Source organism: Capricornis sumatraensis, chromosome 6 (assembly GCF_032405125.1).
Source record: "Capricornis sumatraensis isolate serow.1 chromosome 6, serow.2, whole genome shotgun sequence".
NCBI classification, from domain to species: Eukaryota; Metazoa; Chordata; class Mammalia; order Artiodactyla; family Bovidae; genus Capricornis; species Capricornis sumatraensis.
In genome coordinates, this window is record NC_091074.1 from 47,626,706 (window position 1) to 47,645,331 (window position 18,626).

General features: G+C 34.8%; 1 protein-coding gene across 1 annotated transcript in view; it reads right to left on the reverse strand.

The window, feature by feature from the left end:
- The window catches only part of JAK2 (Janus kinase 2), an 84,183-nt gene that overhangs the window by 23,604 nt on the left and 41,953 nt on the right, over positions 1–18,626 (reverse strand). The window contains exons 5-12 of the mRNA XM_068973724.1: positions 13,136–13,457; positions 12,175–12,294; positions 10,106–10,263; positions 7,265–7,376; positions 5,270–5,456; positions 4,476–4,603; positions 1,519–1,653; positions 318–405 (exon numbers count right to left, since the gene is read on the reverse strand). Coding sequence (XP_068829825.1) covers positions 318–405; positions 1,519–1,653; positions 4,476–4,603; positions 5,270–5,456; positions 7,265–7,376; positions 10,106–10,263; positions 12,175–12,294; positions 13,136–13,457 — 1,250 coding nt within the window. The remainder of the gene's footprint in view (positions 1–317; positions 406–1,518; positions 1,654–4,475; positions 4,604–5,269; positions 5,457–7,264; positions 7,377–10,105; positions 10,264–12,174; positions 12,295–13,135; positions 13,458–18,626) is intronic.

The following is an 18,626-nucleotide window of genomic DNA, read 5'->3' on the forward strand; positions in this document are numbered from 1 at the left end:
ATACTTTTAATGTGAAAAAAATGCATCACAGAGTCAATGAAGTAAGTATAAAACCAAAAGAACTGGGATTATATGCTCTAAAACAGTTTTCAAACTTTGTAGGAAGTATATTCTCCTTTTCCCCTAAATGAAAAAGTATCGGAAATATTAATAAATTAAAAAAAGAAATATAGTGTTTTCTGTTTCAACAATATTTAATTTGTTATAGTTATACTGATATCCAACTATGATCCTAAAATTAAATTTTCTATATAAATAAAAATGGATGTTTTGAAAGACATAACATTAACAGAAAGGAAGCTGGTGGTTTTACTTACTCTCCTCTCCACAGACACATACTCCATAATTTAAAATCAGATGTTTGTGAGAAAGCTGGCTCATCATGCTTGCTGCTTCAAAGAAAGACTAACAAAAAGAAAAAAAAAGGTAAAAATTGCAAAAGAATTACCTTTCATGTCTATAAGCATTCACAGTTCAGAAAGATATTCTGCCATTACAATAATGCACTTCTATTCTCAGCAGGACTATATACAAGACTACAATGTGCTTTGGTCCCTTTAGATTTGTAACTTCCATCAACCTTGATGTTAAGAGTTCATTCCCAAGAAACCGCCGATTTAAGCTTAGTTTAAGGAAACAGCAATGAGAAAGAGCAATCGTGATACAGGGCAATGTGAATGATGCAAGATAAACAGTCTTAGACCCATAGCAGCCAGAGTGGAGAACAGAGATACATACAGCTGCATACACCAGAGACAGTGATGCGCAACTGCAGTAAACATGGATGGGAGCTTCAGTTAACACTTCCCAAAGAATTAAGAATGATGACTTGGCAGATAAAACAGTCTAACACCTATGTCAGGAGACTGGCAGATAATATCATTCTAACTCAACTAAACTTTGCCTAGAACTTCTGGTTATTGAAGATCACAATCACCAACACTGTGGAGTTCTGGATTATAACAACTCTTTGGCTTGTATGTTTCACATTATGTTCTACTGACTTCTTTTAAGACATTTTAAGTTCATAAATGTGTGTTACATCACATTAGGTGATATTTTACTATGCTAAAGACTCTGGCAACTGGCAGCAGGATTTCTGCTGGCTAGCATCTTCTGATGATGCCCAGAGGTATCCATCCACATTTTACCTACACAGTGTTCCTCAGTACACTGCCTTTCAAACTTTTTTAAAAAGTAGATTAAATTACAGAGGAAACCTGTGAAACCTAGGAAGCTCTGGGGAGCCAACTTTAAAACCAACTGCCTTAGTATTATATATGCAAAGATGTAATCAAACACATAACACCATGCTTAAAAATTAGTTTGGAAATTAGTTACAATGAAAAAATTCTGTTATTTTTTAGCCCCAACAGAATGTATCCTCAGAAAGGTCTTTGATAGATGTACTTTTAAAAATTATAATTTGAAAAGCCACATGCATCAGTGTGTTTTGCGTGTATGAGAGCATATTTTAACTATCATAAACTACATGAATTATATAAAGAATATACAAACCTCTGAATAGTTTCTATGTGCTTTATCCAGAACTTTTAAAAGAACTTCTGTTTCATGCAGCTGACCATAGTCTCCTATTTCTCGTCTTATACCTTTAAAAATTTTTGTAAAAGTTCCTTGGCCAAGGCTTTCATTCTTTAACCAAAAAAAAAAAAAAAAAAAAGGAAAGAATGAGTAAGGATGGAAGAAGATGTGGGAATTAGGAAATATGTCCAATGACAAGAGTTAAAAAAAAAAATTCATGAGCAAATATTTCCTTTACAAACCAAATCTTGATTTGAGACTCCATATTAATTATATTCTGCCTTCTTCATAGTAATAAAACACAGAAAACAAAGATTAAAGAACAAAGTGTAATTTGATTTCACCCTGTTCTTAAATGCCCTAAATTAGGTATAATTATCAATTTTAACACTTTTTATAATGTCAGTTTACCTACATTTATTTGCAGGTGAGTCTCTTTCCTTGCTTGCCTTTCCTGATAATGCAGAATGTCTGACCTGTTTTTTATTACTACTTACTAGTTGTGTGACCTTCTACAGGCCATTTAATCTTTCTATACGGCAATTATCTTGGTATCTTCACCTGAAGAATGAGGATTATTTTTCCATAAAACTGTCATGAACAATAAATGAAAAAATACACAATAGCATTTAGTGCAGTCTACAACAGAGTAAATGCTCAATTAAGTGTTAGCTATTTCTACCATTACTAGTGCTTCTTATATACCCTTACAGAATAATTGAAAGCCTGCAATCTGAAGCAGGGCTGCCTGCACTCTATTATTATTAGTTTTGTGATGTTAGTCAGGTTACCTAGCAACTCCCTGCTTCTTGTTACTCACATAAGATTCATATCTTTGTAATTCTGAATAATTTTATCTATTGTCTCCTTAAGGAATTCGGATACCAGTTTGGTCTTTCTCATTCTACTTTCCATGTCCCTTAAGCTTTCTTTCATAATTTCCATTTCTTTCTCCCTATCTGCAGCATTTAAATGATTTTCAGATCTTTCAATTCAGTAGTTCTCTCTTCAACTATGAATAATCTGCTTTTTTGTCCATTTTTTAAATGTCAATGAGTATATTTTTCATTTTTATACTTTTTCCTCCAAATTTTTTTGGGCTATGTTGATACTATCTTGGGTTTTTCCCTTGTTTTCAACTCCTTTTTAATGTTTAAACATATAAATGTGTATTTTATAGCTTCTATCTGAAAAGTCTGTTATATGAAGCTCTTAGATATAATTTTGATGCTTGTTGGTCTGCTGATTCTTGCTTAATCCTGGATTACTTCTCCATATGTTTTTAAATTTTCAGCTTAAAGCTCATGTTTGGAGTCATTTTATCTGTGAGAATCTTAGGTGGCCTACATTAAGAGGATATCCTTCCAGAAAGATTTTATATTTGCTTTTGATGACCACCACAAGGTGTTACTAAAGGAGTACCACCTATTATTTTAACTTAATTTACTGGGTTCAGTTCAGTTCAGTTCAGTCGCTCAGTCCAACTCTTTGCAACTCCATGAATCGCAGCACGCCAGGCTTCCCTGTCCATCACCAACTCCCAGAGTCCACCCAAACCCATGTCCATCGAGTCGGTGATGCCATCCAACCATCTCATCCTCTGTCATCCCCTTCTCCTCCTGCCTTCAATCCTTCCCAGCATCAGGGTCTTTTCCAATGAGTCAGCTCTTCACATCAGGTGGCCAAAGTACTGGAGTTTCAACTTCAACATCAGTCCTTCCAATGGACACCCAGGACTGATCTCCTTTAGGATGAACCAGTTGGATCTCCTTGCAGTCCAAGGAACTCACAAGAATCTTCTCCAACACCACAGTTCAAAAGCATCAATTCTTTGGTGCTCAGCTTTCTTCACAGTCCAACTCTCACATCCATACATGACCACTGGAAAAACCATAGCCTTGACGAGATGGACCTTTGTTGGCAAAGTGATGTCTCTGCTTTTCAACATGCTATCTAGGTTGGTCATAACTTTCCTTCCAAGAAGTAAGCGTCTTTTAATTTCATGGCTGCAAACACCATCTGCAGTGATTTTAGAGCCCCAACAAAGTCAGCCACTGTTTCCACTGTTTCCCCATCTATTTCCCATGAAGTGATGGGACTGGATGCCATGATCTTCGTTTTCTGAATGTTGAGCTTTAAGCCAACTTTTTCACCCTCCTCTTTCACTTTCATCCAGAGGCTCTTTAGTTCTTCTCCAATTTATTGGCTTAGGGTTTCTCAAACCATGCAGGTGGTATAAACTTTAATTCAAAAGTTTATAATTACAAATTCTGAAGATGAACTTTTTCCTAACTTAAGAGCACAACTAAGACAACATTCTTTTTCTCTTTTTGCTAGTGGATAAATTTTTCATAATCTGTATACTGTTTCACTGAGGATGCATTTACTTAAGAATCCTGGCTTTATTCACAGATAGCCTTACTTTTAACTCCTTGTCTTGTATAGAACTCAAGACTTGGCCCTTTTTTGTACTGCTTTTAGCTCTTAGTTCTCTTGATTCGTGAGAATAATCCTATTTCCCAAAATGTTCTGTGGCCAAACATCAGCTCTTATGTGTTACTACTGTTTTCAGTACCTTCTTTGAATTTCCCTTACTTTCTTGAGAACCTGAGAATTAAGATACTTTTTCAGAAGAATACTTTTAATTTTTAATATTTTTTAAATTTCTCAAAAGAGAATACAATTCCATTCTTAAAATAATTAACTCATTTGGTATCACATTTTCCACAGGAAATGAAAGTATCTGAACTGCTATAAACTTTTTATAACATGGTTACAATAAAGAGTCAGACACAACTGAGCGACTGAACTGAACTGAACTGAAATGTCATGTGAATGAATGTGGGGTAGAAAATGAAGAAGAGTTGTTTAAAAAGACAAAAACAGTTGTTTTTAAAAGACAAAAAGACAATAATCAGCATCTATTGACTTACAAATACCAAATCTTCATTTCTAATTTTGTGGAACACCATTTGGTTCACATTATTATGCCTTTGTAAAGTTGGTGAGGTTGGTACATCAGAAATACCATTGGTTCTGAAGACTAGAAGGTTTGATTTGTCTGTTTAAAAAAAGGATAGAATGAATGAAAAAAATATACATAAAATCAAAACACACTGAGAATATAAATTGCTCCAAAGGAATAAAATAAAATGTGTCCTATAAAAAAGAAATGCTTAACAGCCTCTTATTGTTCCTTTTATTTTCCCATGGAAAAGTATTTTAGGAGTTTTTTCATTGAAGTTTGATGTACTCTAACCAGTTATTATAATGTATGCAAAATTATAATCATTTTCTTAACTAGTACAATTTTTCAGGAATTTTAATATGCCTGTTATCTCAAGAGATTTCTAATCTTACTATTTTCACTTTAAAAGATAATTTAAAAGAAATTAAGATTCTAAAAGGATCTGAAAGTATTTCTTCAGAATAACATGAAATTTGGTTGTGAGGTCTTTCAGTTCAATAAATAAGTAGCTTATTGATACTATGAAATTACTTCTTAAAATAAATTTTAGAATTATACAACTTTAAGTTACTTATAGACAACCCAAACCAAACTGAACAATTCTATTAGAGGATGCTTGTACAACATATGAGGAAAAAATTCATTGTTTTTGGAGCTTTTTCTCTCCTGTTTCTTGTGAAATCAGTGTACCGAAGATATCTTCCACCATATACAACACCCAAGCCCAGTATTTTAAAAATAACTAGAAAACTATTTTACCTTTTGGCTTTGGGGGACAGCATTTAGTAAACTGGAAAATTATACTGTCCGAGCGAACAGTTTCCATCTGGTAGCAATTCAGAAGATCTTTAAGATTACTGAAGTTCTTCTTAGTACCACTGAGGTTGTATTCTCCATTCTCATTTTTTGTAATCAAACAGTGCTTATATTCAATAACATTCTCTCGCTATGTAAGTTTAATTATAAAGAAAGGGAAGGAAAAATCACAATGGACATCACAGTGATTACTGTGACAAAAAGGATACCACAGAAACAACCAACAGAACATTCAGATATTTGAACCATAAATCCTAGCCTATAAATGTGGCTTAAGAGTTACTTTATTGAAAGGCAAGGAAGAAAGCAATAATAATAAACAATAATAATACCATCCTTAAGAGCTTTCCATCATTTACAAGACATAGTATAAAACGATTTTAGCATATAAGGCCTTCCATGAGTTGGCTTCTGCCTCCATCTCCAACCTTAATTCCTGCCACTCTCAACATATAATCCATGTTCTAGCTATATTGAGTGACTTAAAAAATTTAAAGCAAATGCCATGCCATTTCATGCCTTGAAAACTGTAAGTGCTATCTCTCTGTAGAATGTACATCCTTTCCTTTTGAGCAATGGACTTTTATTCAATTCTTAAAACTCAGTTTAATTTCACTTTTTCTGGGAGGTCCTCCCTAACAACACTTACTCCATTCCACAGGCAAAGGTGATGACCTGTTTCACTGTGCCACTACAGTATTTGTATAATTATCTCTAATGTGGCAATTCTGATAATATTCAGTTTTTCAATGTTTGTCTTATGTGCTGTACTTCTCATCCATCTATTTTTAAACATATTCAGTCTGCTATAAACATATTCAATCAACTTACAACCATTTTTTAATAAAATCAACTCATTATCTCTGGTCAGTCTCAAGTCCTTCATACTCTAAAGGACCTATTTTAATCATTGTAAACCTTCTCTTATTGTCTTATTTGCTTACACTGGATAATGTTGTGTAATAAACAATGCTCAATTTAATATTTTTTGGTATACTTCATTTTTGTTTTACAAAAAGATAAATATCTTAAAGCAGGGTTATACCATATGCTCCCTAATATACAGCCCTCATATTATACTAGACTAATATAGTAAACATAAAAATATACTTATTTTGATTTGATAATTGAATATAATAGACTGTGAATTAGGATAGACTATCAGTATTTTACAATGTTAAAGTCATGGAGCAACCGACTTTCTATATTTTCAAGGACAATTAACCCACTTTACATATGTTAAATATGATTTTTTTAATAAAAATTAAAATAACACAATTCTTACAGTCTCTACTTTTAAAAAGTACAATAAATTTTGGAAGCAGCTATAAAGTTTCTCAAGATTTATACCATGAAATTGCTTTATAAGTGATAGTATATTTTATATAATTTTGCACAATAAATAATTTTAGTTGAGATTCAAAATGGTCTGTATTAACAGTAAGATTTCATTACAGTATTACACTTAAAGTGTACATTGTAGATCATTATTCTTAATATTGGAAAAACCACCAGTTAAAAGTACAATGTCTTTTTCTTTGTCATTACCCTATTTCACTCTAATCCTATAACCATTACCAGTAAAATGAAAGTTTACTTCTGATTTGTTTTGTTCTAAATGTTTTGGTAAAGATTTCCATTTTTGTGACAAAAGAGACTTCAAAAGATATGATGAAATCTGACATACTGGTAATACTCAAACAAAAAAATCCAGAAAAAAAGATACTAAGATATTAGAAATAATTTTTAACATAAATTCTAGGAGTTATATTTTGTTTATTTATAAAGAATCCCTGAGGTAAATTAAGCTTACTTAATTGCTAGTTATCATATCCAGAACTATTATTTGGAGCATTAAAAAGGAAATACAGTAGATATTATCAAGGAGGAATTACATGCACTAAATAAACATATTACCATTAATTATGTCATACTAACCTCAACAGCAAAAGTCAGAAAATATTTATGAAAGTCCTTAGGACTGCATCGAAGTACATAGAGTCCAGTCTGATTACCTGTTTTCTTCAGTTTACTGATAGCAAAATCCATTCTAAAGGTAGAGAAACAATCTGAATGATAATGCAGTAAGAACCATGAGATTACAACCAAAGTGTCATCTAACAGATCGGAAGTCAAACCTCAAACTCTTAAGAATTTTTATAAGTCTCCTCCACTTTATATTTTTCCCAATAATCTTGCAAGGAAAAATACTGAAGTACCAAGCCATTCTGCAATAAGTTCACATTGATTCAAGGGGCAATTATATTGCTTTAAAAACATAAGGTATTGTAAGACATACAAAATCACAAAGAACACAATTCATTCCTTTGACTTTTCTGCCTTCCAATTTCAAATTTAGCATTTTAAAAACCATACTCAAAACTTCATTTAACTGTACAATCAGTGTATCATAAAACACTTGTCTCTTCCATCACAGCCATTACTAATATAAAAATTTATGAGTATTTTTAATATTTAATATAATACCAAGGTCTAATAGAAGACCAATGGCAAGCAACAAAGACTACTAACTTTTAAAAATTTGCTATATGTTTAACTGAAGCTGTATATATTGAAAGAAATGTAATCTACATGAAAGCAAGAATTATCTTGCTGTATTTCTCACATATAAACCAGTACCTGATACATATCAGGTACTTAGTAAATGTTCTACAAATAAATGAAAGAATGGATGGATGGATAATGAATGAATGAATGAATGGCAGGAGTTTTTAAAATATTGAATATGTAAATTACAGAATGTTCAAATAATGCAACTTTTTCATAGCAACCATACTTCTTTTTTGGCTGCACTGAATAGCATGTGGGATCTTAGTTCCCTGATCAAGGATCAAACCCATGACCCCTGCAGTGGAAGCACAGAGACAGAACCACTGGACCACCAGGGAATTCTCACAATCATACTTCTTAGACAATGGGTATAGGTCAAATCAGTCTTGAATTTCAGTCAGGACCTGATTTCTCAAATATTTAAAGACAGGTTAAGGTAAAAAAGCTTCTTCAGTGGCGCAGACTATGAAGAATCTTCCTGCAATGCAGAAGACCCGGGTTTGACCCCTGGGTCGGGAAGATCTCCTGGAGAAGGGAATGGCAATCCCTCCAGTATTCTTGCTCCATGGACAGAGGAGCCTGGAGGGCTACAGCCCATGGGGTAGCAGAGTCAGACACAATTGAGCAACTAACACTTTCACTAAGGTAAAAAACATGCTCAAAATCCCAGATTGTTTCTTCTGCTCAAGTCCTTCAAACCTGCTGCTGCTGCTAAGTTGCGTCAGTCACGTCCGACTCTGTGAGACCCCATAGACGGCGGCCCACCAGGCTCCGCCGTCCCTGGGATTCTCCAGGCAAGAACACTGGAGTGGGTTGCCATTTCCTCCTCCAATGCATGAAAGTGAAAAGTGAAAGCGAAGTTGCTCAGTCGTGTCCGACTTGTAGTGATCCCACGGACTACAGCCTACCAGGCTCCTCGGTCCATGGGATTTTCCAGGCAAGACTACTGGAATGGGGTGCCACTGCCTTTTCTGCCTTCAAACCTGGTGCCAATCATAAAACACATTCTGGTTGAGAGATAACTTCTACTTGGGGTGAACAAATATTCATGATAGCTGTTTTTATCTAGTGCTAAAGTAAGGTCTACAACTGTGTGGGTCAATATGTTGGCTAGTAGCCAGATGAAGCTCTTCACAGTTGATCCTTGAATAGTGTGGGTCTGAACTGCAAGGGTCCACATATATGCAGGTATTTTTCAGTAGTAAATACTATACTACTGCATGGTCTGTGGTTGTTTGAACTTAAGGATATCGAGGAACCACAGATATGGAGGACTGACTGTAAGTTATATGTGGATTAAGATCCTGTGTTGTTCAAGGATCAACTGTAAAGCTATTAAAATTAAATTAAAAATTCAGTTCCTTGGTTGCAGTAGAAACATTTTAAATATTAAATAGCCACATGTGACTAGTAGCAATTACTAAAGAGCACAGATATAGAACATTTCATTTCCATCACATACTGCACAGCAATAGTCTAGAAAGATGGATATCAGATACAGTTTGTGCTCAAAGCTTTCAACAGAAGGTGTTGGATTATTCAAAAATAAGGATGATTATCAAACTTTGCATTGTGGCTCCTCCACATTATTTCCAAATTAATGAAACATAAATTGGACGGTTTTAAAAAATTAATATCAAAGAATTAATTAAACACAAGGAGATCCAACCAGTCCATTCTAAAGGAGATCAGTCCTGGGTGTTCTTTGGAAGGAATGATGCTAAAGCTGAAACTCCAATACTTTGGCCACCTCATGCGAAGAGTTGACTCACTGGAAAAGACTCTGATGCTGGGAGGGATTGGGGGCAGGAGGAGAAGGGGACGACAGAGGATGAGATGGCTGGATGGCATCACCGACTCGATGCACATGAGTTTGAGTGAACTCCGGGAGTTGGTGATGGACAGGGAGGCCTGGTGTGCTGTGATTTATGGGGTCGCAAAGAGTCAGACACGACTGAGCAACTGAACTGAACTGAGAGTACTAAATATCTAACTTATACAACAAGTTAGTACTACAGACTGGAATATAGATGGTAGATTATAATCTAAATAATTCTAATTATTATGTAATCTGATTGGAAATAGACTTCTGTTAAAAGAAAAATAATTTCCCGAAACCTAGGTATATTATTCTGTTGTGTAAAGTATTCTTTATAAATATTTAGTTATTACTTTAAAAAATTTACTTTAAAAGTCAATATTACTCACGAAATTGGGCCATGACAGTTGCTTTGTATATTTTCAAGCACCATTGGAGGTGCTACTTCTTTACAAAGATAATGATGTGCATCTGCAGTTAATCTATAATATCCATCAATTAATGACACAAAAGACAAAGCTTCTCTTAATGACTTAAGTTCAATTTCCTAGGAGGAGAAAAGAAAAAGAAGAAATTTATTTTCACTGCATGTTATCAGGTAATTCTTCTAAATTACTTTTCTTTGAGATTGCTCAAATGTCTTTAATGGCTCCAAGTTATACACTTTGAATTACAAATTCTTGTGTCTGATATTTGAGACCCTCTCAAATATGGGTTTACCATGCTTTTCCAGTTACAGTCCACTCTATACCCATAATTATACTATATTTTCCAATACACCCATTAGACAAATATTCCAGTCATTTCAATTAGAAACCTATCTATATCTAGTCTGATACAAAAGTTGGTATGAATTAGAAGTACTAAAAGAAACTGAAGGAACGATCAACTTGCAGAAAAACAAAAAGTTGTACATATAAGAATGAAAATGTAATCATGGTATAATGCCTGGTTCAGCAAAGAACAATATTAGTCACAATGGGAATAGAGAATATGTACTTATGCCAAAAATTATAAGGAGAGAACTGTGTGAGGTATTTGAACTATAAAAAATATTTAGCTAACACAGGTTATAAAAACGATTCCTATAAAAGATACCATAAACAATGACATGAAGAACTGCAAACCTGTGCAACAAAGTATTAATACCTAAGAACAGGAAAGCATGCTGATCAAAGTGAATTACAAGTTTTATAATTTTGGTCATATAACCCTGAAATGGTCAGAGAGGTAAGACAGAGAGATATTTAAATTACAAAATAAATATGACATTTAAGCCAAAAGTACAAGAAAAATCTGAGTTAAAAAGAGAACAGAGCCAGAAAAATAAGCAGTTTAAGAGGACAGTACAAAGGAATTCATTTCTTCCTTTCAGTTAAAATAAGTAGGATGTCTGAAGCTGTTTTGTCTTATCATATTATCAGCCCAGGCTGGGCAGCATGTGGGCTCTTAGTTCCCAGACCAGAGATCAAACCCATGGCCCTGTAGTGGAAGCACACAGTCCAATCCATTGGACAACCAGGGAACTCCCTCTAAAGCTATTTTATTTATTTATTATTATTATTTTTTAATCCACATTAAAAATTTTAATTTTTATAGTGAAGCTATTTTAAAACAGAGAAAAGGTTAATCATTTATAGTCAAACATGCCTCACAGTTCAGATAGGGATTACCTGGGATTAGTTCACAATTTGTTATATAAATAGGCAATATGATAGAATTATGCATACCTCTACTGGTAAAAAAGATCATACAGTTGTCCCTCCATTCCTCTATATCTGCATGGTATTGGCTCAAGCATGATGTCTCCCCTCCACAGACACCAAAATCCCTGAATCCACAAGTCCCTTATAGAAAATGATGCAGTATCTGCATATAAAGTATGTATATCCTCCCATATCCTTTAAATCATCTCTATAATACCTAATATAACGTAAATGAGATGTGAATGGTTATAAATACAATATAAATGCTATGCAAATAGTTGCCTGCACATGGTAAATTCAAGTTTGCTTTTTGGAACTTTCTGGAATTTTTTTCTCTGAATATTTTCAATCTACAGCTAGTTGAATCTGTGGATATGGAACTCACAGATATAGAGAGTAGACTGTATAGACAGGAAAGAGCATTACAACAGGGAACGAGCAAAACTGGGGTCGGGGTGGGAGAGGAGAGGGCAGGAAGTAACTGGTACTTTGCTAATTATGAAAATGACTGAAAAATACATTAATGTGCAAGACATTCTTTGGGGAGATGGTGTTGGTAGTGATACAAAAAACTAGATGTAATCAAAAAGCTTACTAAAATGATGTTTACAGCTCTAAATTGATGTTACCAGCTCTATTTAAAACTATAATCAAAATCCCTACAAGAGAACATCTTAGGTATTAAGATTCTGAAATACTTATTTCTGACAACCATAAAGCATAACCATTATATAATGATAAAGCAAACTTACTAGACTTTTACCATCTTGCTTATGAATAGTTACAATTCTGCTTTCATTTGAGCCTTCTTGGTTTGCTTGTTTAATACTGATATCAATAATATCAGGAAAATCACAATACAACTGTAAATCCTGTAATTAAGAGCAGTTGATATTAAAAATAGGTTGAATTTACGGAGCTATTTCAAAATAAGACATAAAGGAGAGAGATTTCATTCCAAATTCTTTTTAAAAGTATTGCCAGCAATAGATAAGCATTAAATGAGATTCTCTCTCCCAATAATGTAACCCTGTATCTTGGTTTCCTTTAAAAATGAGAGGATTAAAGGGTGCCAGGAATCTAAAGTGTGCTATAGTACCCTTCAATCCAATCAACATTAATAGAAACCATTACCAGAAAATTCAGTTTACCAAATAATTAAAATAAAAAAAAATCTGATAACATCCTAAGAACAATATAGACATGAACAAACTTAAAACTTGTAATGCAAACTTAAAGAAGTATTTAACAAGTATGCAACATCATAAAATCAATAAAAACTAATCTTTTTCTAACTGAATTTCATAATTGTGCTTCCAGTTATCAGTAACAGTAAGAGAAAAAAAAAGAAGCAAAACAACCTTAAAAATCACTTTTAGAATTTAAGCCTTTTTGAACATATAAGAACACCATCTGTATTTTCCAAGTCTCCTGTAAATGTGTTATCATACTTTCAGAATTTTAAAAAACAAAAATTAAAAAGAACACCATTACTAATTATTTTGTCATAGAAAACAAACAAAATGCCATTTAAGAACAATGAGAAAAGAACCATAGCTATGATCTTGCTGGTGTCACATTATTAAAAACTTCCACTTATATCAATGGAAGGAGAGTAGTGCAAGACCATGTTCCAAATGACTAAAAGTACTTTGCTTCTATTGCCATTCTACTTAAATTAACAAAGAACAAGAACATATCATTGAGGATTACCTGTTCTGTCAGTGTCTCACTTTCTTTATGTTTCCCTCTTGACCACTGAATTCCACCGTTTCCAGTTATTATAATGGTTGCAAAAATCTCCTCACCTGAAGGACCTCTTCCAGGTTCTTTTACTTCAAATTGCTCTGTGTAGAAGGCAGACTGAAGAGTTTCCAGATTTATAAGATACTTAAGTTTCAAGTTTCTGGCAGTGGCTTTGCAATGGCTGAATTGCTCAATAAATCTGCGAAATCTGTACCTTATTCTCTTCCTTGTCAAAATATGATACTCTTGGATCTTTGCTCGAACACATTTTGGCAAAAATGTCTTGTAGCTAGAGATAATAAAGAGTACACACAAGAGCAAAACAAGTTGGAACAAAAAAAAATTAGAAGATACCACTCTTCTCCATAATAAGTAAATAGCACAACAGTCAAGTGAAAAAGGTAACAAAGTCACCATCCATATAGTATAAAACCTTAAGGTTTTATTTGATGATGTGAATGCCTTTACAAATTCTGAGTTGTCATAAAATTTTAGAGAAGGAGAAGTTAATTTTTTTCCCCTAAAGAAATGAAGACAGAGTCTAGTTAATATTGGAAACTCTAAAAATTTATCTGATATCTTATATACGTCATTTTGGCATATCTTTCCTATAATACTATACTCTAAAATTTATCTGAATTCTGGAAAGTGTTGTATTTTGTTAGATATTACTGATATTCACTAGGCAAACATACTTCTTTTGTGTTCATTATTCTCTCAGGTCAGCTTCAATAACTCCTATTAATCCCTTTGAAATAAAAACAGTTCTATTTGGAAATGTTCTGAATCTTTTGTACTTCCATCTCTATGTAAAATATCCTAAGGAAGGAAGATAACTTATTTCCCTTCTGCTCAAGTGTCTAAAAAGGGAAGACTGTTTTATTTCTGAAGGTACAGCTGGGTCTCTATAACCATGTTAGACGCTATTCCCTTTGTCTGACAGCATTCTGTGCACTGCTCCATAATTAATCACTTATCACATTGTCCTACACGTACCTGAGTGCTGGAACTGCCTGATGCTGAGAGATTATTATAGTTTCATGATTATTTTGTACTGTTATAGAGCCATCATTAAAATTTGAATTAAATAAAATTGCAAATAAATTACATTTAAATATAGACAATAAATACTCAAAAGGCATCACTTCCTAATTATTTTACATTATTTACTTATTTATACATTTTTACTACTATATGTGCTTTTGAGGTTCTATGTGAGTGATGGAAAGGGTTTGCTACTCATCTTTCTTCAACTCTGCATTGGGTGATCTCAGATTGCTACTTTGAAATTGGCCACAGATACATGGTATTTAAACCATGCATATCAGCAAAAGTTACAAACAAATCATATTTTTTTCTCTAAGAACTGTTGTTAAACATTTACTAGCACATCACTGCTTTCTTTCCTTCCCTGCTCTACCCTAATCCCCTTACAGAGCTATCAGTCTTGTGTTCAAGTAGCCAAAGCTGCTGGGAAAAGTCATTTGACAAGGTAGATGGCTTGCATTATAAATTCATAACCACAAATTTCAAACAGGCTTTTGTCACTACTATCACTTTTATGACATTTCTCTGTTCAACTAATTTTCCCAAGTCCCACAACTATGTCAAATCTCTGATATTTTTAAAGTTCCTTCTTCTCTTCTGTCTTACACCTCAGCTACATTTCTCTCTATTATCAAAAACGACTTCATGTTTTTCTTAGGGGAAAATAAAAAAGCTTCTCTAAGCAGAACTCCCCCAGTATCATGCTAGTAAACCTTACGCATGTGCATTCATTCTTTCTTCCTTCCCACCTATTACAATAAATAAGGTATAAATCTGTTAAAAGTTATTTCTTTGATATGTACTTACCTCTACCCTCTGGGGAATTTTACCCTATTTATTACTTATCTTCTAACCACAAGTTTTAAAGTTCTTCCCATCTTAAATATAAAAATCTCCTTATCCCTCTTCTCTCTCCAGCCACAGCCTATCTGGCTTCTTTTTAAGAGTTCATATAGCCAATTTCATTTCCTCACCTTCCATTTACTCCTTAACTCACTCCAATCTGGCTTCTGTTCCATCATTCTCTAGAAACCACTCTTGCTAAGATCAAGGAATGTTGCTAAAACCAAATTCCTTGTTCATTTTACTTGCCATTTTTCAGACGCATCCAACAGTGTTAATCACTCTCTCCTTGATACTTTCTTCCCTTAGTTTTCCTGATTTTCATCCCATTTCTTTGGCTACTTTGCCAGTCTTCTTTACAGGCTCAATCCCCTTTAGCTGGTGATAATTGTTAGAATTCTTTAAGACTTAACTATGGGCCCTCTTCTTTTCTTATCTATACTTTCTTTCAGTCTAGATACAAACGACTCTGATAACTCTAGCTCTAGCCCAGACTTCTAAGTTTCAGACATTATCCTCCATAGTCAAGTCAATTTACCCATATAATGTGGATGTCTCAAAAGTGCCTCAAACAACGTAGCAAACCAAATTCATGAGTCCTCATAACATCCTCCCCTAAAAGATTCTTCTAAAGCATTCCCTATCTGAGTACACTGCACTAAAGATCCCCTATTCCCACAAGCCCCAGAAACTCGTGAATCATTCTTTACATAACCTCCCCACCAACCCCCATTATTCAATCTGTCACCATCTTCCCTTGATTTTCCCTTCTAAATATTTCTCTTTTTGTCCATTTTTCTTATTATTAACCCATTCAACTGCAATTCCTAGAGGAACTACTGCAATGACCTTACTATCTAGGCGACCCACATTTCCATTTTCTCTTTCAGCCCTCAAATTAGTTTTCTACTCTGTTGTCATAGGAATCTTCTATGTATTAAACCCTTCCTTTAATACTCTTACATAGGGCTTCACTGGTAGCTCAGTGGTAAAGAATCCAGCTGCCAATGTAGGAGACACAGGTTTGATCCCTGGGTTGGCAAGATAACCTGGAAAAGGAAAGGGCAACCCACTCCAATACTCTTGCCTAGGAAATCCCATGGACAGAGGTGCCTGGTGGGCTGCAATCCACAAAGCTGCAAAGAGTTGGACACAACTTAGCAACTGAGCACACAGGCAATACTCTCACATAGTTTCCTAGTGTTCTTAACCTTATTAACATGCCTCTAGGTTCTGTATGGTCCAGCCCTTGCCTCATCACCTACTAACTCTTTGAGCTCGAACCATACTGACTCTCTTCATCCTCCCCATGTTTCTTTCTGCTGCAAAGCCTCTTCCATGAGCCTCTACTCTCCATCAATTACCTCTCTTCACCCAATAAATTCTACTCATTTTTCAGATCTCAAAAGTCACATTCCTTTCCTTTTAAGGGCAATTATATATTTGTAAAAGACTCTTGATGAAGGTGAAAGAGGAGAGTGAAAACGCTGGCTTAAAACTCAACATTCAAAAAACTAAGATCACGGCATCCAGTCCCATCACTTCATGGCAAACAGATGTGGAAACAATGGAAAACACTGATAGACTTTATTTTCTTGGGCTCCAAAATCACTGCAGATGGTGACTGCAGCCATGAAATTAAAAGATGTTTACGCCTTGAAAAACAACCTACGACAAACCTACACAGTGTGTTAAAAAGACGAGACATTATTTTACTGACAAAGATCCATATAGTCAACGCTATAGTTTTTCTAGTAGTCAAGTATGGATTGAGAGCTGGACCGTAAACAAGGTTGAATGCTGAAGAACTGGTGCTTTTGAATTATGGTGTTGGAAAGGACTCTTCAGAGTCCCCTGGACTGCAAGGAGATCAAACCAATCAATCTTAAAGGAACTCAATCCTGAATATTCATTGGAGGGACTGACACTGAGGCTGAAGCTCTAATACTTTGACCACCTGATGTGAAGAGCCGACTCACTGGAAAAGACCCTGATGCTAGGAAAGATTGAAGGCAGGAGGAGAAGGGGACAACAGAGGATGAGATGGTTGGATGGAATCACCGATTCAATGAACATGAATTTGAGCAAGCTCTAGGAGATGGTGAAGGACAGGGAAGCCTGGCGTGTTGTAGTCCATGGGGTTGCAAAGAGTTGGACATGACTGATCAACTAAACAAAATATATAAAATTTAACAAAAGTCTGGATAGAATATAGGAGAGCCTCAGGAAGTTTAGAAAAAAACTGAAAGGTTTAAAAATACAATCAGAGTACAAATACTTCCTACTTTACCTTCTTCTGTCAACAACTTTAGCTAAACCAAGAGCCCTATTAAATCTGGATTACAATTTATATAAACACCAGTGCTACTTGATTTGACAAGGCTTTGAAAGCTTGTCTTGAAACCAAAAGAGTTTAAGATAACAAAATACAAAAAGTTTTTCCACTTTGATTCCTAGAATAAACGACAGACATACATCCTTTGCTAGACTATAAGAATGTATAGTTTCTTGAACATGATGAATCTGCTTTGGTATCATCTGTGATGGGAAGTAGCTAGATTTTGTTAGAAACACTAAAAATTTTTCAAAAGGCACACAGTTATTAACTCCTGAAGCATGGAAACATTATTCTTGATGCTTTTGTTATACTGAAACTTTAAGTGTTAGTCACTCAGTCACGTCCAGCTCTTTGCGACCCCATGGACTGTAGCCCACCAGGCTCCTGTCCATGGAAATCTCCAGGCAAGAATATTGGAGTGGGAAGCCATTCCCTTCTCCAGGGGATCTTTCTCATGATCTGGATTGAACCCAGGTCTCCTGCATTGCAGGCATATTCTTTACCATCTGAGTCACCAGAGAAGCCCTGAACCTTTAAGGTAGCCTAAAATTCAGGCTCTAAAAGCTTCTGAAGTTAAGTCTTATCTTACATACCATTTTTGTACCATAGCATGAAATCTGCATCTTATTATTACAATTGGAATAGACCACTGTGAACTCTAGTATCTGCTTAGCTGTGTAGGAGTCTAGTGATATGAGGTATATATCTCCATTGCTATGTTAAGTGGCCTTGGCCCTGGTCTAGTGTTCGCAAATTCAACAGGGTCTCCTTTACACACTTTTCATTCTCTACTCTCTTCCTTTTGCAGACCTAGGATTTCAAGGAGCAGATGAGGAATGAAACAGAAAAACCTTCTCCATTTCCTTTACTTTCTGTATTCCAACACCAAAACCACAATGCGCAATCAGGATCTGGCATAGGGAAGGCTAAGTGTCTAACACACACACACGCACAAGGAGATGCACAAGCACACAGATACAGGCACACACGTGGACACGAAGGCTCGTTCTCACAGACACAGATGAACCTAATACACAGGCACAGACACACAGAGACGTATCGTACAGGTATTTTTTTAAGTCTGGGAAAGAATAACACAGGTATTATTTTATGTATTATACTAGTCAGAGAAGCATACTCTACTGGATATTTCTAGGAACAAAGCAGCTTATTTCATTCGGTAAAGAACAAATTATTCACCTGTTCTTCCATCAATCCCGAAAACTTTAA